The sequence below is a fragment of the Perna viridis genome, chromosome 7 (genome assembly GCF_037379345.1).
Source record: "Perna viridis isolate PV_CMFRI_1.1 ecotype Kerala chromosome 7, ASM3737934v1, whole genome shotgun sequence".
In the NCBI taxonomy this organism is placed as follows: domain Eukaryota; kingdom Metazoa; phylum Mollusca; class Bivalvia; order Mytilida; family Mytilidae; genus Perna; species Perna viridis.
Window position 1 is genome coordinate 28,619,150 of NC_142451.1, and position 21,437 is coordinate 28,640,586.

Below are 21,437 nucleotides of genomic sequence, written 5' to 3' on the forward strand. Positions count from 1 at the left end.
TCTATTGTATAGAAATAATAATAATAAATTATCAAAGTATTCTCTATTAATTCTATACAATAAAAGGAATGGGAATGGCAAATTATAGAAAACTTAGGTAGCACTACAGCTAAAAATCATGCAAGTTCTATGATTTGTGATACACACCAAAATCAGGCTACACATTTTTTATTTTTGTAATAAAGTTGCTTTATAGCTTTATATGCCTATATGATAAATGTATAATTATTCATTCCAATCTATCTGCTCTTAGCAGATAATTCACATTAAAAAGTTTCTATTATATTTAAGTGTCATTTACAGAGTTAGCTCACTTACTTTTAAATTCTACAGTACATTTTATAAAAAATTTTATCTCCTAAGAACAAGGGTTAAATGAAAAGCCATATGTTACTTTCTGTTTACAATAACATTTTAAACAAAATATACAAAATAAAAATGTGTAGGATTTCCAACCATGAATCACATTTTGCACAATTCTTACCTGGAGTGATTCTTAATCAATATACACTATATGGTAGCAGTAAATAAGTTCTTTTCAGTCTTCAGTTCGAATATTTTCAACAATCCAAATTCCAAATCAGGAACAAAGTGAGAGCCAAACTTTCAAAGCATATCGAAATTCAAATAAAAAAGCAGATATTTAGCTAGGCTTAAAGTGCACAATAAATAAAAAATAACAAGTGTCAACAAAATTTTAATCATACCAAATTGAAACTAAAAATTGAAAATAGAATAATTCTAACAAAATAAATAAATATATGGTTTAATAGTAGAAATAAAACTACAAAACATTAAAAAATAAATACAAAACATGTTAAAACAGTATACAATATCACAGATGAAATAAATATGTGTACTAAAACATAAGTTTTACTTGCCAACATACATGTACAATAATGACTACTGAACAAAAATTCTTTCTGTGGATAATATTCACCAATGTGGAGTTTTAAAGTACCCATTGTAAACCTACAAAAAATTAGTCTTTCTTTTCTGTTAATATTTCTTTTCTACTCTTCAGGTGAAAGTGATTGTAGGGACTCATTTTGAACCTGGAACTTTTTTCATTATGCAGTTTGTCCTAGTTGATCTGCTGCAGTGATTATCCTACTGTTTTGGGGAAGGGGCCCAAGGTCCACGAAACTGGGGAAAAACATGCAAACTGAGACTATAGGAAATAACCTATATAGACCATTTCAGTTTCCATTGTGTTAAAGTTGATGGGGGTAACCCCTTAATGACAAATATGATACAGCACACATGAGAAAAGATTTTCTACAGCTCCATTTTCACCATGTACAAATCTTGAGACAATGTTTCAAGTCACAATTATGAAATTCACTGCTTGAATTTTGGAAATTCAGATCATATTTTTTTTTTTCAAAATAGAAAAATCATTGTGTTGATTTGTGATTCACAGATGGCCTGAACACAGTAGTTGAAAACGAATGACAACCAAAACAGAAATAGTAAAAGTAGGTTAGTCTCCGGTAATGACTATGGCCATGTTTTTTCCCTCATTTGGCTTATCCAATCAATAATACTGAAAGGTTTGTGACTTGGCTTAATAAAATAATTCATGCAAAAATAACACTATCACAAACTATGATAAACAATATTTTGAGCTACTAAGTAGCTGTCTTTGTAATAATCATGCAAAATCTGAAAAATGTGATACACCCCAAAAAAGGCTATACAGTTTTATTTTTGTAATTAAGTTGTTTTATGGGTCTATACTATGAAATGTGTAATTATTCATTCAAATCTGCCAGCTCTCAGGAGATAATCCATGTGGAAAATCCAATAATTTCTATTGTATTTCAGTGTCACTTACAGTTATCTCCCTTAATTTTGAATTTTACAGTACATTCTATATAATTTTTATCACCTATGATCAAGGGTTATATGAAAAAGCACATGTTACTTTCTGTTTACTATGACAATTTAAACAAAATATCGAAAATAAAAATATGTAGGCTTTCTGACCAGGAATCACATTTTGCACAATTCTTATGTGGGGTTCTACTTAAAACAATTGGCGAAATACAAATGCCCAAAATACAATAAATACTTAACAGACATAACCTTTGCATATTAAAAAGTCAAGGCCTGGTGACATTTGAAACAGATCACAAAAAAAGCAAATCAACTAAACAAAAGCAGAAATTTTGTAAAAACTCAAACTCAAGTCTGGCCAGAGGAAAAAAAGTCTTTATTTTTAATAAAAACACAGAACTCTAAATTTCCAACCTGAATGCAACATTACTTAAGCCCGACTAGCCTCTTTCATATACCACAAATGATACCTGCACAACAATTAAAGAATGTTCATAATTGGGTTTCATTTAGTTTATCAAATCCTATATATCAAAAACATTAGTAATCCAATTATTAAAGCTGGAATCATGCTTACAAGTAGCATCAGTTGCATGTAACAGAATTACCAAAGAATCACATTTTGCATGACTCTTAGCTGGAGTGCTACTTAAATGTCTGAAAACCAAACCTACTTATTTTTAAGCAGAATCTGCATAGTTTACTGAACAAATTAGTGTATGCATTAAGATAAATGCATTTAATACAAGATCAGTTTTTTTGTTTGTGCTCAGCAGTCAATAGTTATCAAGTCATTGGATTTGATTGGTTAAATTAAGATGATCTCTGTTATCATTGGTTACAAAAAGTATGTGCTTTCTGATTGACTGAAATCAGTTGACACACAAGATCTGTTCATTGATTGGCTGGCAGTAGTTAACCATGTGATCTCTGTAGTCAGGGGTAACCAAATCAGAACTTTTGATGCATTGCTGAAGAGCATAGTCACAGTTGATTGTCTCATCTAGAATTAAAATTAATGATAAGTGAAATGCCATCATTCCATCAAAATATGAAAATACCAATCTAATGTAAATATTGTAAATTTTGGTATGCTGTTCACATGTGTCGGGGATACCCCTTATCAGCAGCATTCCAAGTGTAAATAGATAGTCTACAAAAATACCCCATGCCAAACAAATTAAAATAGGAAGCTAAATCCAGCACAAAGAAATTTTACTATGTATAATACAAGTAATAAAACGTCAGTGATTGCAATAGCTCACTTGGCCTACAGCCAGGTGAGCTAACCAGGAAATTTCATCCCCAGGAAAATGAATGATTATACTGTATTTTCAATTTACCAGAGGTGTTTTTTTTTCATTAAAAGAGGCTCACATATAAACAACTTACTTGTATTGATATATTTATCTTGTGCTATATACATAACAGCTGGCACACAATACTGGGACACTCCATACTGGTCTGGTGACAGAGAGTTGGACATCCATACTGGTAACATCAAATGTGTGAAATGCTATAAATAAGATAAAAAAAAAATGTGTACACAAAAAACAAGAACAACACAAAGGAATTTTCCAGTCATGGCTAAAATTACTTTATTGGTAAAGGTATTTCTGGACATTTTTTTGTTTGGCAGCATGGTACTGTATCAATAATATTTATGTGAACAATTCCACAAATCAGAATTTGTTAAAAAAAACTTCAATTAAGATTTTATTAATGAAACAACTTTTGCTTTTTCTCATCAGTGATGAAAAGTACCAATTTAAATGCCCCCAACAAATTAAACAAGCCTAAATCATTAATAAAATTTTCTCTAAGTGCAGTATCTTATTAATCCACTTTCATGTATCAGACAAATGCTTTCAAGTCTCCAATACCCTTTATTTTTAGTTATTGATAAAACTGATTTATATAGATAGTAGTGATTTATGGAATATTCCCTGCGTAAAAAAATTTGATAATTCACACTATAAAATAAATTTGGGAGTTTCACTCTCAAACTTTCTCCCACCAAAATGTCACAATGTAAATATCAATCCACAGTCACAAAAATTAGAAATTATGCTGAAAATAGCAACAAATTATGGGGAAAATCTGTGTAATAAATAGGATTATCAATTGGTTATCATAAATAAGCAAAATATAATCACTTGCTTGAGGGTTTAAATCCAACACTTGATAAATCTATGTGTTCATCTGCACTTGTGATCATATATTGATTGTTCACTCTTTCCAATTAATTATCTTATTATTTCTCGCCTCTACATCCCGTGGGAAAGGTTTTGTTAATGAAAAACTAACCCATTTGACCCATTCATGTCTATCTTAAAAACTAACTAATTTGACCCATTCATTCTATCTTCAACGATAACATTTGGTTAATTAGCCACTCTAGGTACAAACACATTTTATATATTGACCTAAATAAAACACTAACCTCAGGATATCCAACATGTTTGTCAAGAAGTTCTAATTCTTCTGATGTAATCTGATAAATAACTCCCTCCACAGAACAAAATGGGTTAAATTCTATGTTAGCAAATCCTCCTGCTTCTATGTCAACACCTACAAAAAATGTCAGTTTCTCTGTTTTCCAAAAAAAATTTACATGAAACAAAGTTTCAAACTGTTGCTCAGTTTCCATCATATCATTAAAACTTCATAATGAAAATTGTAGTTTAAACTTCTGTAGGTTTAACTTAGTTTAGAATTATTTGTACAATATTTGAGATGATATATGCAATCGTACATATTTTGTGGGAGAACTTCACAGGAAGTTTGATTCATGCAAAAGACTGTTGGACAGTCAAAGAACACATGTAAGTTACACTACCAGGAGGAAAGGCAACAGGTAGAACAAAAGAATTGTCCTTCTGGAAGTGTATATTGAGCATGCTCACACAACTACCCTCCAGTAAATAGAAATATCTACTTCAAATGTTCAGACATGTGAAAATAAAAGAAAGCATTGGTCTACAATAATTCTGGTGTTAAAATACCTTTTTTGTTGAAAACTAATTGGAATCCATAAAGAAGTCCCCAAAATCTCTCTTTTACCTCCCTTCTCAAATATGTTGCAATTCTGTAAATAAACAAATGTATATATATATTGTGATATAAACTGAATACAAGTTTCAAATTACCTATATCCGGTGAATACTTTACTTATTCTTTAAATGTTCTATGGCTAGTATCTCTGATAATATCTTCCTTAAGCCAAATAAAATTATACCTCTGTTTCCTGTTACCCAATCTACTCATGCCTTGAGTACTCAACTCATGTACTCAACAAAAAGTATCACTAAACGACCCTTCATTTTACAGATGGTAGTTAATTTTCGGTTTCCACAAAATTCAGTTGGTCACTAAGATGTTTGCTGAAGTTGTTTTTTATGAAATTTGGGGAAAAAATTGGTTAATAAAATAAAATATAATCCGACCTACCGACCCATTTTTATAGGAAACAGAGGTATAATTTAATTTGGCCTTAAAAGTAAACTGCATTTTAAATAAAACAATAAAAAATTGAAGTCCTATAGCTACTTCCGACCTTAATCTGTTGAAGAAATTGTTCAATAAATTTTTGTTTTCATATGTGACAAAAATGAAGATGTTGCCAAAAACAAGCTTTGCTCTGCACTGAAGTTCAAACAATTCTCATTTTTTTTCTTGTGTCTAATCAACGCTGTTAAGAATGTTAATGTTACCTTATGTAACGTCCAAACATAACCAATTTAAAATTTCTGGGTACATGTATAAAGAAATGTAACATGTATAGCTAACCTGGACTGATTCATATCTGGTCCATAGGCAAAGTAATACAGGTAACCTGCTGGTGGTCGGGCATTCAGGGTAAAGCAAAGTGGGGCAAAAGGAGCTGTTGGCCCTTTTTTCTGTTTCTTCACATGTCTGAAAAATGTGACATTGACATTAATGAAGTTTGGAGAACTAGTGACAGACCAATGACACGCAGGTGAGTAGTGTGAAACCTCTTACAATTCAAGTCAAAATAAAGTAGAGAACCCCACTTGTGCTTCTAAACTTGTCCTTTTCCATTCCCTGCTCTAATTTTAGATCTTAGATATTTCCCTTGGAAAGGGAAATAACTCATGAATCAGAAAATATGGTGAACTGTGGACATGTAATACAATAAAAACAGTGAACTGGTTCCTTAAAAAATAAGGTTACCTAACTTTGGTAAGGTATTCTTTCGCAGATCTTTTTTTTTTTGTCTTTTCAACTCTGTTTCATATTTAGATTTCAAGAAGGAGTGTAATTCATAAGATATTTCAATCAAACTTTAGCTAGTTTCTAAACACATGTACAAGGTATGAATTTTCTGCTTAAGGAGGTAGACATAGGGTAAGGGAAACAACTCTTGAAATCTGATATGTTTGTATCATTTTCAATTTTACCAGTCTATCATGCTTTTATTTGAAACAGAATGAAATAAGTCCAAGTTAATTTGGGGCTTAGATGAGATTGATGTAAAATGCTGAATACAAACGTTCCCTTAATTTGTAAGAGTTGTGTCCCTTACCCTAGGTCTACCTCCTTAAGGGGATATGTTAGTTACATCTTAAAATGAATCTTTGAGTACTCACTTTGGTTTGGAAAATTCTAATGCTTTAGCCACCACTTGGAAGTCTTTCTCGACATCTTCACTGAAAGAAAGATGAAATCAATGAAAAAAGGTGAAAATAATATATTGTTCCTTTCATGAATTTTCTGTAATAAGCATAACATTTCTTAAAAAAATAGAGCACTGCAAAGGACAAGCACATCCAAAGATAAAAATCAATAATCAAATACATGCAATACTTTTGTTAGGCCTAAAAAAAAGTTCTGTGTTTCCAGTAACATCCCCTTCAAAATAAGGCTCAGTAGGTGGGTTTTTTATTTATGAATTTTGAACCTCCACACCAGAGAGCAATCAAACAAACAGGGACATTCTCAGAAAAGTCGTTAATTTCCTATATGAAAGAACATTTATTTTAGATAAAAAGCTAAGTTTTAAAAAGCCATGGATTAAATTATTTATTGTATCCATTTGATGTTTTTCTTCCTTGTTCATAGAGAGTACAATGAAGCAAGGAATGTTTTTCACTTTCCATTTGCCCCGAGTTACAAACTGTACTAATGAACACAGACGTTAACTGGGGTATTTCTATGCCGTCCTTTTTCTATTATTAAAGTATGGGAACTTTTACAAATTTAGCAATAGCAGCATGTTAATCAATGACCAACTGCATGCATATATATTTTAGTCCAGTGTATCTTATTTAAGTTAAATCTCAGAAATAGCAACAAAAATATATGATTTACCTCCCCTGCTTTCTATCTACAATTCCTGGTTCACCTTCCTGGAAATATAACGAGAAAAGTGTAATTTATTTTGACCAATATCCTTTGATGTTTATCTTTCAATAGCTCTTTTTTTTTCTGGGAGAAATGAGAATTTCAAAATAGGTTCAAATTAACAATTATTATTTTTTCAAAACCTTGTATGGATATTCAGCCTGCAATTTTTAATACAAGTTTTTGATGATTGCTTTATCTGTTAGAATAATAGAATCCTTGAATAAAAGCCATTTATTTTTTTAAGTACAAATGTACACAAGTATATAATACTCACAAAATTTTGGAACAAAATTAAAATCTGCTGCAAATCTTTTTTTCAGACCTTTTCAGTAAGAACATTTCACTACACAATGCTACATCATATACAGTAAGACCTGTCTAAGCAGAAGACAGATTTCCAGATTAATCAGTGTTTAGTTAAGACAGGTTTGACTGTATTTGATCTATAAAGCTATAATAGGTATTTCTAAAAAGATTTGGTATATTCGCTTGTTTGTTTGTAAAAACCGGATAAAGAGACATTCAGAATAATGGCATTTTTTTTTTCACATCTGATTTTACTGTGATTGTGACTTTGCCATTTAAAGTAAATACAAAACATCACAGTGAGCCAGATAGGCACAATATGATATTCTGTTGAGACATTCAAAACTGGTATTATTCGGTTTATTGGCAAAGTCACAATCAATCTGACAAGGATGAAATTAAAAATACTGATATTTTTCTGTATCACAGCAGCAGCCTGAGATAGAAAAATATCAGGCCCTGGTGCCACAAAGTTAAAAAATACTTAAAGTCTGAGAATATTTTTAACTCCAATGGTAACTCCAATCAAAGGATTCCAACTTTACGATATCACAAACAGTTAAGAATTTTCTCAGAATTAAGTAATTTTTCAAGTTTTGTGGCACTGGGACCAGGCAATTTTAAAAAAAGAGCTGTCAATAAATAAAAAGTAAATGCTCTTTCATCTATGCCCTACTCGTATAAGATTACCTGATCAACTGGCAGTTCATCACAGACCATTTCTAGCAATGGCTTCCCTTCCTCACTTCTGTCTGTTATACAAACATCAGAATCAGTGGTAGCAGACAACAGACACAAGCTTGGAATCTTATGGTCTTCAATATCACCTCCAGTGCTACAGCCACTGTCTGTTGTCATGGAAACCACTGAAGGAGATTTGAACAAAACTTTTTGTCCAGAACCTTCTAATTCTGAACTTGGTCTTTCAAAATGGAAACTATTTCTCCTAAGTAATTTCTTTGATGATGACTTCCTGCTACATGCAGAAGATGGCCTTGACACTGAGTGTCGTCTGTTTGTACCAGGTGTGTCTGCTCTTCTTGGTGTCATCAAAGTGTCACTTATACAACCACAATTTTCACTAACAGTCATGCATTTTTTCCTATACAGTTCTAATAAGTCTTTGTAATTTTGTTCACTGTCCTTCAGTTTCTCATCTTCAAGTTCAAGGTTTGCTTGTTGACCTTTAGAGTTCAACTCTAGGTGAAGAATATTTCCTTCAACTTGCTTTAAAACAGCATCCTCTTCTTCTGTTTTTCTTGAATCAGGATCAAGGTTAGATGGAACATTATCTTCAGCAGTTTCAAGTCGCTTGTGTATACTTTCTTGTATAGCAACAAGTTCTTGCTCAAGGTCATCAAAGGTCATTTCTTTATCTTGCCTCAATGTGACCTCAATTTCCTCACCTTTCTTTTCTTCAGTGAATAATGATTGTCTTGGTGGGGTTTCTCCTTCAAAATACACTTTTCTAGACGGAGATGGTGATTGTCTGTCAAGCATCATGGATGACACAGATTCCGATGATTTTGACAATTTTCGCTTTAGTTTAGTCTTTCTATTAGCAGAAGATGGTCTTATCAATCTATTATGCTTGCTTTTTGTTGAATCAGAACTCTGTTTAGAAGAATGGGGACTTGGAGACCTTGTTGGGGAAGGACTACGTCTTGGACTCTCTGCACCAACTGTGTAGTACATACTACCATCATGCAATACTGATTGAATCTGTAGAGTACTAGGGGCTTTATATCTTTCTTTACTTCTACATGAATGACTAGAGTTTTGCTTTCCATTTTTTTCTGATGTACCTGACTTTTTCGGTGGCTGGCTGCTACCAGCTTGCTGTGAGGTAGAAATGCTCGTAGATTTTGCATCAACAAATCGATTGTCATTCTTATCTTTGATGTTATCTCCTTCATCATCATCTTGATCACCTTTCTTTATAAAATTTTCATCAGGCTTACAACGTTCTTTAGATTTTTTTTTCTCTGGATAGTTTGTTTCTTCACCTTTATCAAGAATTTTTATTTCTCCCTGAAAAGTTTTATTTTCTGCTTTCTTCTGACTTTCAGACTTATCAATAATAGTTATATCAACCTTCATTTCCATTTGAGTTGGCTCTTCTGACATAGTATTAACTGTGTTTTCTCTCTGACCTTCTAATATTTTAGTATTCTGTTGTTCTTTCATATCTTTAGAAGCCTCTGGGTCATCTTTGGAACCTTCAGCAAATCTGACCAACTTCCCTGCTGTACTTGGTCGTTCAGCTTTACTTCCTGCATCCTGGTCTCCTGCAGATTCTGGTAAGTCCTGGTTTTTACCAGACTTTTTCAGTTCCATACCATTAGTTACTTTGGTACCCATATTTTTGTCAAATGGAGAGTTTTCTTTGCCTTTATTATTTATTTCAGTAACAAACATTCTTGGCGTTGGTGTGGGTCCTGAAATTAAGTATTTCCTATATATTGTATATTCAAAAATTATTGTGATAGTCTTATTATTGAGGAACTTTTACTCACAAGTAGTACATATTGTAGTGCTAGTATACCCTTACTTGTACAGGAAGTTGATATGGGACAGAAAATAAAATCGCTTACAACATATTACCACACACTAAATCTGAAATCAATCAACCATTGGAAGCAGAGATAATTGTGATGAAATTTCAGATGGACAGAATAGACTCCAATATACCACATGAATAGCTCAACTTGCATTGTGGAATTTTTAACATAACTAATGTGTTTCTTTTCAATCCAAAATCACAAAACTTATAATCACATTTTTAAATATTATGTATCGTTCTACAGACTATTCTTTCAATTTTTATTATCTTGTAAAACAGGAGTTTAAAACATGGAAAACATTGAAATAATAATAGGAACAATGCTCTATTGTTCTTGCTGGTGATGCATATTTTCTTGCTGGTAATTCAATCTAGATCTTGCAATTTGTCCACTACGTTCCCGCATTCAAGTAGTGGACAAATTACAAGATCTAGTTTCAACTAGATTGCTGGTAATTGAGGTGTTGATATTGTTATATTCCAATTGTTTGAGATCTAGCTTTGAACTATTAACAATTAGGTATTATAAAAAAATGTCCGTAGTATTTCTTCTAAGTAAAAATATGAAAAAAAATTTAAATGTGTTCCAATTTACTTATGAAGTCAGCATGAGGATTTAACAAAAACACCTCAAAATGGCTACACAGTAAAGGAGAAAGTTTGGTAAGGACCCCTTCTTGCCTCATAATTTGGGCATTTTTGAAATTTGATTAAAGCTGATTTCTAGGTAGTAGTAAAATAGTAAAACGGTCACACTGAATATAAGATGTTTTTGATGAAATTTATGAGGTTTTCCAGAAATAACAGTATGCATTTATATAACTTTTACAAAAACCTTTTAACTTTTACATCTAAGATTGTTTTTGTGTGGAACTCAAGATATTTTTATTACCATAAACCAATCAAATCAACTATAAAACACATTAAAGCGCTGGAGAAACAACATAAAATTTTCTTAATGTAGACTTTGTTTTTGAGGCCATATTTTGGCCTTACCGAACCAACTTCTTTCCATTTGTTACATATTTACAAATCATTTTTTTTTACTTAGTCACAGGGTTTTAATTTAGTGATGATCCAAGGTCCAGGACCCTGCATTTTTGGCATAGGACCTTTGAAATTTCATTTACCTAGGTTTTGGACCTTCAGCACTTATACTGAGGACTGAAGGTTTTCGTCCAGAGGACAATCAATTTCAAACTTGGGGATGTCCAGGACCTCCTACTTTTGAAAGTAAATTGAACCCCTGACTCATTGATAAAGCAATATATATACTGTGAAAGTACTATTGTTAGTAGGGTATCAATTTTCATGGTTTTCATGGGTAGGTCAAGCCACGAAATTTGGTTCCCAACGAATAGTAGATTCCCATTGATGTGTATACTGAAAACTTCAAAATTACGAATTCAAGAATCCATGAACTTGTGTTTCTTTCCTGATCCATGAAAACTGGTATACATGAATTAAAGTACTTTCGCAGTAATCATACCTACCAGTAGGTCCTAAGTTTGTAGTTCTGGAAGAGGTTGCAGCAACTGGTAGATCATCAGATTGGTAAACTCTAAAATAAAATTAAAAAAAACTATTGATTACACTTTCAACTTTCAGAAATCTTTCAAATTCATTTAAAATTGAAGTAGGTAATCAGACTTGTAGCTCTTCAGGGTTGCAGTTTGCAAAGGAGTTATTTGGACCAATATTCTTGATTTCAATTGTGTTCAATTTATTTAATCTCATTTTTAACAGTCAGACCTAATTTTACTAGGTCAACAAACAAAACCAAAATCGACATAATTGGAAATAAATTTACAATAAAACAAGAATCACAACAGTAATTGAAATTAAGTGGAAGAAAATAAGGTCTGAACAATTTAAGTAGCACTCCAGTTAAGAATCATGCGAAATGTGATTCATGGGTAAAAAGCCTACATATTTTTATTTTTGATATTTTGTTTGAAATGTCATAGTAAACAGAAAATAACATATGGTTTTTCATATAACCCGTGCTCTTAGGAGATAAAAATTATATAGAATGCACTGTAGATTTCAAAATTAAGGGAGATAACTTTGTAAATGACGCTCAAATACAATAGAATCTACTGGATTTTCAATGTTGATTATCTTCTAAGAGCAGGCAAATTTGAATGAATAATTACTCATTTCATAGTATAGACCCATAAAACAACTTAATTACAAAAATAAAAATATGTAGCCTTTTCTGGGGTGTATCATATTTTTCAGATTTTGCATGATTCTTACAAAGACAGCTACTTAAATGCTCTTAAATGCATTTTTTATTACAAGAGAGGAGAGCATTTTTTATACATCCCCAGCCTTCCCTTGGTAAGGGCCTGAAACAGACAGACTGATGGACAGGATAAAATCGATATGTTTCCCACACAAGTGCAGGGGAGACAAAATTATCACATACTGTGAAGATCTCCCTAATTCTTCATCATTATCTGAACTCTCCCCTTTGATGATATGGTCCCTGTTTTCATCAACACTGGATGCCCGGGAAGTTCTATGAATAGATTCTTCTGTACGTGGTCTGTCATAAATAAACTCATGGATGTTTGGAATACGCTCAAGTATTTCTCGCCTTCTGGCTAGTGTTCTGTTCGGAGCAGGAAGACTACTGCGACTTTCTATAATTAGTTAGAATTATAATTAAAAGCATGATTAAAGGCTTATTAATCAGAGTGAAAATACCAAATCAATCTAAAATCAACCGTCATCAACAAGATCATATTTTGATTATTCTAAAATTACAAATCAATTTTACTGTAACCGTACTAATTTTCGTGCTGTACTTATTTTCGCTTTTTTCACGGTGGACAGTAGTACACCCAAAATTGATTTTTTTATACTATTTAAAGCTATTCATTGTTTGAATCTGCGAAAATTGATACCAGTGAGTATCCTAACTTGATAGAATCCACGAAGATTAGCAACCGCAAGAATTAATACGTATACAGTACCTTTTAATCAATAAACTCATCAATGATTTTATTACTATTTTGAATATTTTTTTTCCGATTTATGCATATGTACATGAATTTCCCTAACTATCAATGACACAAAATAAAATTGTACATCACAGTGTTCTGACATTTGAGCAAGACATGGGACTATTATTTCAAATTTACTTAACTGGATTTTTAGACACACAAGATGTCTGGCCCACATTATTGGGTTTTTTAGACACACAAGCTGTCTGGCATACATTATTGGGTTTTTTAGACACACAAGCTGTCTGGCCCACATTATTGGGTTTTTTTGACACACAAGCTGTCTGGCATACATTATCGGGTTTTTTTGACACACAAGATGTCTGGCCCACATTATCGGGTTTTTAGACACACAAGATGTCTGGCCCACATCATCGGGTTTTTTAGACACACAAGATGTCTGGCCCACATTATCAGGTTTATTAGACACACAAGCTGTCTGGCATACATTATCGGGTTTATTAGACAAACAAGCTGTCTGGCCCACATTATCGGGTTTATTAGACACACAAGATGTCTGGCCCACATTACTGGTTCACATAATTTGTGCTTATTCTTTCTTTCATTTTTTTTTCATATTTGTAACATTGCAATAAAAAATTAAAGAACCTTAGTGAGTGCACTCTCATGCCCCACCTGTCCCAATGTTGGATACTCAAGTAACATGTTTGTAAGAGAAATATATGTAGAAGGACCCCAGTAAAAAAAACATAAACTTGACCTGTAACTTATCATGGTGAAATTACATACCAAAAATCATGCCAATATCTGCAAGCATTTAGGAAAAAAGTCCAGAAAACTGATATTTCTGTGGACTTTGCTAAGTTCAAGGCCGTAATTTTGATAAAAATCATTGGAGCAGAATGAAAGTCAAACCTGACCTGTAACTTATCATGGTGAACTTATATGCCATAAATCATGTCAATATCTGCAAGCGTTAAAGAAAGTTAGGAAAACTGATATTTCTGTGAATTTTGCTAAGTTCAAGGCCCACACTTTTAGTAAAAATCATTGGAGCGGAACGAAAGTTGAACTTGACCTTTAACTTAAAGTGGTGAACTTATCTGTCATAAATCATGTCAATATCTGCAAGTGTTTAAAAAAAGTCTGGAAAACTGAACATGGACTGACGGATGGATTGATGGACGAGTCAAAACATTATACCCTTCGCAACTTCGTTGCGTGGGGTATAATAAAATGCATACATAAGTCAAACCTACCTTAAGTGATCTTCCAAGGGAGAGGAAAAATCATGCTTTCATAATACAGGTGGTCTTTATATACAGATTAAATTTCACATAGAATGCACTACATAAAGATATTTCAATCATAGCCTTTTAAGACAGGGTATTTCTGAATATTGGTGGTTTAATAGACATGTATGACTGTATATACCCTCTCCATAAAAGATAAGGTACAGACAGAAGCCCAAAACAATTTGAATCTGCCACCACTCACCTGAAACAATCCCTTTACACTTCTCTATTGTTGGTCCTTTTACCTCTACTGGCTTCAAAGGCTTTAATCTATAAAAAAAAATGTACCAATACAAATAATTCCTTACTTCATAAGACAAAAATAATAATATATCAGTTTCCTGCTACCCTAACTACTGTTTCTTTTGTGCCAACCCTTTACATTTTATGGTCATTTTGGCTCAAACACTATTAAAGTGTAGATTGTTGCCACATTAGCTCAATGTAAATTGTTTAAAAAAAATAATAATAATAATTTCTCCACCTATTTTTTATTGCCTTAACTAAAGACTTTTATTTTTTCTTTGTTAATTCTCCTTTTAAATCTGAAACGCTCTGGATTTCATTTCATAAAATATCTACTTATAATTAATACTATTTTGAGCATCAAAAGGCAAAAATCAGAAATATACCAATTAAAGCAGTCCTAGAAATAAATGAAACCATAACAATTCCTCTGCATAAAGTTGTAAGGAATACAAGATGGTTACATCCCCTTTTTACCACAATAACTTTACCAAAACAAACTTTTGATTCCCCTTTATGCCTAAAGAACCTTAAATGAAAGCACTTTTTAAGGAGGTAGACCTGAGGTAAGGGACACAACTCTAACAAACTGAACGTTTGTATTCAGCAATTTACATTAACCTCATGTAAGTTTCAAATGAAAACTTGAAAGATGTTGGTGAAATTGAATATGATACAAACATATCATTGATTTTAAGAGTTATGTCCCTTACCCTAGGTCTATTTCCTTAAAACAGGAGTGATATAAGGTTTGGACATTCTACATGCATACAGAAACGTTTGACAGCTTATCTTCACCATATGCTCAAACACTGTGTAGAGATTACAACTATTAACCAAAGTGGGAGTTGTAAGTTTCATAACAAAACACATGTTTATGAAAAGAGTAATCAAGGGAACCAAGGTTATAGCAGTAATCAAAAGAATGTTATCCAGGGACAAAGACCAGACATGAAAAACAGACATATACAACAAAGAACACAAAGTAACTAAAATCATACATACAAAGTAACAAAAGTAAATGAGCAACTCGGACTCCACTAAAAACTGGGAGCATGGACCAGGTGCACAAAAAGGCAAAGTTCAACAAGAAAAACTATACTACAAATATTTGTGACAATCAGACATGCACATCTTTATCATGTATATGATCACTGTGCAACAATAAACAAAAGTAGAAATTATTTATTTATTGTTTAAGTACCAGTCCATATAAAACTCAGATCCCTGCCAATGGTAGAGGTGATATATGGTGCAGAAAAACCCACCAAAGAAACAATGCTTATTTTCAGCCTAGATATGCGATATTTTAGGCAATGAAATTTCTTCCTTTAAGCAGATCTATATCTGTATTTTTGACAAAAAATACATTCATCTCCCATTTAAATCAACCAAATAAAGCACAATAATTCTTGCAAAGTACCAATAAATGATTTTTATCTGAAACGTGCAACAATAGAATGACTAACTAAGGCTGGTTATTGGTCTGTAAATGTTTCTGAACAAAAAATGAAAGTAAAGTTAGTGGGTTTTTATTAGAGTTGTATGTATGTGCAAAAACAAAGTACATTGTAGTTGTTCACAAATGCAGTGTTTTTGCCAGAAATTCAAAAACTTAAGTCACTTTCATGTGGATTTTATACAAACACATACATGTTTCTACTAAATGGGTCAAAATCCAGGAAAACGCTTCAGTCAGTTGAGAAAATGATTGGTCAATGACTCAATGACTAAAATGACTAAGCCTAGAAAAATCACTGCAAATGTGTAAGGAGATATTCAAAATAATACATACATTACATTGATAAGAATTTGCATAATCAGCCTTGTCTTGTGCATGTGCATAACTCATCTAAGCAAATTTATTATTTTAGGCAAATATTGGCAAATGCAGTTTTTGGGCAAAAATCAGTGAAATATGTCATCATCCTTTATATCTTTTGCTCCAAAACGGCAACATCACATTTTTTTTATTTTTTATAAGTTCAATTTGAAATTTGTCTACTACCACATTAATTTTTCTCAAGTTCAGATAAAAATTGTCTCAACAAAAAATTAATAACTTGAAATAAACTACAGGGATGATTTACAAGGTCTACGAACAAAGTGGAAATTGACAAAATCGGAACTAAATATACAGTAAAAAAAGAATCGGAACAGTAAAATCCAGATTTGAAATAGCTGAATTCCACTAAAAAGCGGACAAAAATCATCCCTGTGACTATTTTAATGGTGCATTTATCCTCATCTGCCTAATTTGTAGAATACATGTAGGTATACTTATATTTGAAACCAACCAGAATACTCAAATGAAATCGCGAGAAAAGACAACAAGTTCAATGTTTGCTACCATGCACCTAATGTTGTTGTGTTCACAAACATGCCAAAGTAAACATTAAAATTTCTTACAATTTACAATAAGAATCACTAGAAATTAAAATAACATTAAAATGAATATATATATATATATCTACATATCATATAAAACATGCCCTAACTTTGATGTAAATATATTTTACTGATGTAACATTTATAAGTGAATATTTTCTTAACCTGAGACTTGTTAATAAAGAATTTGATATTTTTTGCTTAAAAATCAAAATTCTGAACTGTTTGTGACAATATTATTTTCACAGGTTTTGATTTAAGTTAGAAGTTGAATATACTCAGACACCTAGCTTTATAGGGACATAGCTCTTACAAATCTTTGGAACATTTGTGTAAAGCATTTTTTTTTCAACCTCATCTAAGCATAAAAGTAACTTGAATTGATTTCATTCTATTTTAAATGAAAGCTTGATAGGCTTTGATGAAATTGAATATGTTGGAAACATATCACTAATTTCAAGAGTTATATAACTTACCCCAGGTCTACTTCCGTATATATTTTCTAATTTTTATGGTGCTGGGGCCAGAACTCACACAAAAAGAACAAACGATAAAAACAATTACAAACAAGAGGCTCCCAGGAGCCTGAATCGCTCACCTGGTTGAATTTTGCCTTTCAAGGGCAATATATTAAACAAGAAGTTGTCCAACAATTTTTACTCAAGAAAACTTTGATAGGACTTATCATAAGAATCATTTCAGCAAATGAAAGTCTAAATCTATCAAAGTTTTCAAGACATTGGCTGAAAACTGTAAAAAAAAAAACAAAACAAAACCTGTCATTTTCCCTTGTCAAGGGCAATAACTCTTATAAGAAGGCATCTGATAACTTTCATGCCTGAACACTTTTGTAGTCCTAAAAATAAGGATCATTTCAGCTAGTGAAAGAATTTGGCTAAACCTAACGGTTTTGGAGATATATGTGAAAAACTACTGTCTGACCCCTTTGTTTTATTTTTAGTAACAGCAGTCATGTTTTCTGACGGATCAAAAATCCCCACATCAATTCTGTGCATGATACCCCAAGGAACATTCATACAAAGTTTGGTTCCAATTGGTAAAGTAGTGTCAGAGGAGAAGATTTTTGAAAAATTGTTAACGACGACGACCACGGACTACAGACGCCAAGTGATGGCAACAGCTCACATGGCCTTTGGCCAGGTGAGCTAAAAAACGGCTTATCATGAAATTGATTAAATGTTCTTTCTCAGTAAAAGTAGAAATGAAACTAATCATAAAAGTAAAAGTTATTGAAGTTAACATACTTTCCCTTTAGCAGTTTGCCGTTAGCTTTCTGTCTGTGTTCCACTGGTTCTCTCGATAACATTTTACCAACATGGAAAGTGGCAAAAGCCGTCAATTCTTTCAGATCCTGTGACGGTGAGGATGCTCTGTCCTGGCATTGTAATATTAAATCAAAATTGCAAATTTTCATTTTGATATCTTGATTAAATTTTTCCAAAGTATGAAGAAAGCAAACTAAGATAATTGTTTTGGTCTGGTTTATTATTATGCAAATACATGTACTATAAACATGATTAATAAAGTAAACTATGTGGTTATTAAATAAAAATGGTAAACAAATCAAGTTCTTTGCTAAATATTTTCAAAAACTGACAAATTAACAAATTTGAAGGTCTAATTCTGAATGTTTGTGCCTTTGAAAAGTGTGTTTCATACTGTTCAATAAAAACTTCAAAGATATTCATTTTCAAAATTCTTTGTCCACAACTTTTGGACAACTTTGTCCAAAAACAGCAAAAATTACCACGCCACAAAAATTACATTTGCAGTATGAACATAATACTTTATAGAGAAAATGAGCACTAAATTTCATCGCTTTCACCATTTCAAGCAATCTTTCTTAAATAAAAAATACTTAAGTTACTATTCAACTAAGTATTTTTTTTTTCAAATCAAACAGCAAAAAGAATAAAAGCACCAGAAAAAATTAAATTCACATTTTTCAGTACTGCAACATTCAAGGAAACATTTGGGTACCCAATTACCTTCTACTCCATTGGCTATTGAGGAACCCAATGAATTCCTGCACATGTACTGTAAAAGTGCAGATTTTTGTGGATAACTATTTAAATTTTATCACATTTTTTTTAGAAATTCATGGGTTATTTTCAACCCTATTCAGTAATACTTTATAGAGGACTTATACTTTTCCTCAAGTGGATTACTAGTGAAACTTGAAAAGTCAAGGACTTTTCACTCTTTAAATCTTATCCTCTTTAAAAAGGACATGCTTCTAAAGAATATTCTACTATGTTACCCAATATATCTACCCCTGACTGATTAAGATGCAAAAGATGTCTTTTTGTCACATCAGAATAGAAATAATTCATGTTAGAAATGGTGTTGTACTCTTTTACATACAGACTGACCTTTATATTTGTATTAATATACAACTTATGCTCAGTATAAATAAGCAAATATAAAGACCTGTCTCATGTGTAAATGAGAACAACTCCATATCGTCATGAATAATTTCATAAAAAGTTATTCGATAATATTCAAACTTAGAATAAGCTTAACAGTATTTAATCATACCTTTGAAGCTTCAGTTTTCTGTACCGAATGTTTAAATGGTGACTTTATATGTATATTTGGCTTGGTGTTCTGTTTACTGGTTGGAGATACGTAGATGGACGAGGCTGGTGTGTTACGACCACTAAAATAATACACATGTAGCATATTAAAATTCATTTAACTTATGTAACATATTAAAATTCAACTGGCATTTTATGACAATTTGAACTGGATAAATATTATTGTAGAATTTTGGCAGAGAAATTTCATATACCAGTATACACTGTAAAACTGTAAATGGGTTTTAAATTTGTTTGATACAATGGAGTTATTAATTCAGGAATAAGAAGGATTTTCTCACATGAAGTCATTTAAGAATGCAAATAATGCTATGATTTGTAATAAGGGAAATTTCTCTAGGCTAAAAACCACTAATTCCACTTTCCATAGGCTTCTATGCTAATTTCACAATATTCAATGGCTTCTCTGGACTTTACCTTAACTTTAACCTGCAGAGGACTATATATCAGCATGATTCTACATATGTCAGCTCACAATCCTCAGAATGGCATGTGGGGTTAGCAGACGTGCAGTACTGGTCACCGGAAGTGAAGGGTCTATAAATAGCATGGGAAATCCCAGTGTTTTCACAAGATAGGGGTATATTTAAAAATCATTATGGAGATTAGGCTTCACATCACAAGAAGCAAAATGCACCTATAAAATGTACAGAAATGTTTTTCCTTTCAGAAACTGTTTAAATTTTTTAAATAAGATGAGAACTTTTTTCACAGCACTATGAGGAACAGGGGTAATTTCTGCGTAGGACTATTTTTGCGTACGTTCCAAATGCTCATTGGTTGAATTGGTGGTCTGTAACCTAAAGAGTCACTTTTTGTCTTAGAAAAAATAAATAACTATACAGGTATCTTCCTACACACATACTGAATGCATTTGCAAAGTTTCAGTGAAATGTGACAAGCACTTTTTTACATATTTGATTTTTAAATATAGGGTAACCAAGTTGTGTGAGCAAAAAAGTGACAATATTCTACCATACTTAAATGCATTAAATATTTGCAAAGAACTTTTTCTGACTTTTCAAATAAAAAATATCAATCACAACTTGTTTTTTAACAATATTAATGAAGAAATAGTTTTAAAAGTAATCATTTTCTGAGAAATTGGTCTATTTTTAAAAATTTATTTCTGACATGCCTCCCCCTTTTTCTTGATCACATGTCAAAAATCCTAAATCTTTAAATTTTCACAAAAGGTGATATATTTGGCTTTAAATTTGTAAATACAGTGTTTTCACATTAAAACATGACCAGTAAAGGGCACCTAAAGCAAAAAAAGTACTCAATAATGGATTTTCCATGTTGCCATAGGGGAATGTTGATATGGCCTTAACCACAGTAATGAAAGTGAGTTTTTCCTCATTTCTAACCTAATTTTTGCTCAAATCTACACAAAACTTGATTTCAAGTGCTTATTACCACCATATTTAGGTAAATATAGCCCTCAAAGTTTAATATTTGATATTTTTACTAAATTTTCTACACTTTTTACAAGATAGGACATAAAAATCAGCCAAAAAGACCAATTTTCCATAATTTGGACCTATAACTTAAAAAAATGCATATTTTGAAGGATTTTTGTAGTGTATTCCTCTCATGGCAAAGTTAATAAGATCTTCAAGTAGTTTAAAGCTATTTCAAGAAACTTTTCATTTTGCCATGGCTTCATATTTAGGCTAAAAACCACTAATTCCACTTTCCATAGGCTTCTATGCTAATTTCACAATATTCAATGGCTTCTCTGGACTTTACCTTAACTTTAACCTGCAGAGGACTATATATCAGCATGATTCTACATATGTCAGCTCACAATCCTCAGAATGGCATGTGGGGTTAGCAGACT

At 32.0% G+C, this 21,437-nt stretch overlaps 1 protein-coding gene across 9 annotated transcripts in view; it reads right to left on the minus strand.

The window, feature by feature from the left end:
- Positions 1-677: 677 nt before the first annotated feature.
- Positions 678-21,437, minus strand: part of LOC148612158 (uncharacterized) — a 34,564-nt gene continuing 13,804 nt past the window's right edge. For 7 of the 9 annotated variants that reach the window (XM_088593334.1, XM_088593333.1, XM_088593330.1 and 4 more), the window contains 14 exons: positions 19,536-19,656; positions 18,242-18,372; positions 16,998-17,015; positions 14,545-14,612; positions 12,507-12,723; positions 11,569-11,636; positions 8,203-9,950; positions 7,171-7,208; positions 6,450-6,509; positions 5,629-5,754; positions 4,845-4,927; positions 4,283-4,410; positions 3,232-3,355; positions 678-2,842 (listed from right to left, as the gene is read on the minus strand). In XM_088593334.1, the coding sequence (XP_088449460.1) occupies positions 2,712-2,842; positions 3,232-3,355; positions 4,283-4,410; positions 4,845-4,927; positions 5,629-5,754; positions 6,450-6,509; positions 7,171-7,208; positions 8,203-9,950; positions 11,569-11,636; positions 12,507-12,723; positions 14,545-14,612; positions 16,998-17,015; positions 18,242-18,372; positions 19,536-19,656 (3,061 nt within the window). In that variant the 3' untranslated portion in view covers positions 678-2,711. Of the gene's footprint in view, positions 2,843-3,231; positions 3,356-4,282; positions 4,411-4,844; positions 4,928-5,628; positions 5,755-6,449; positions 6,510-7,170; positions 7,209-7,480; positions 7,581-8,202; positions 9,951-11,568; positions 11,637-12,506; positions 12,724-14,544; positions 14,613-16,997; positions 17,016-18,241; positions 18,373-19,535; positions 19,657-21,437 lie in introns of those variants that run through there. The other 2 variants (XM_088593331.1, XR_015924341.1) reach the window with 2 other exon arrangements.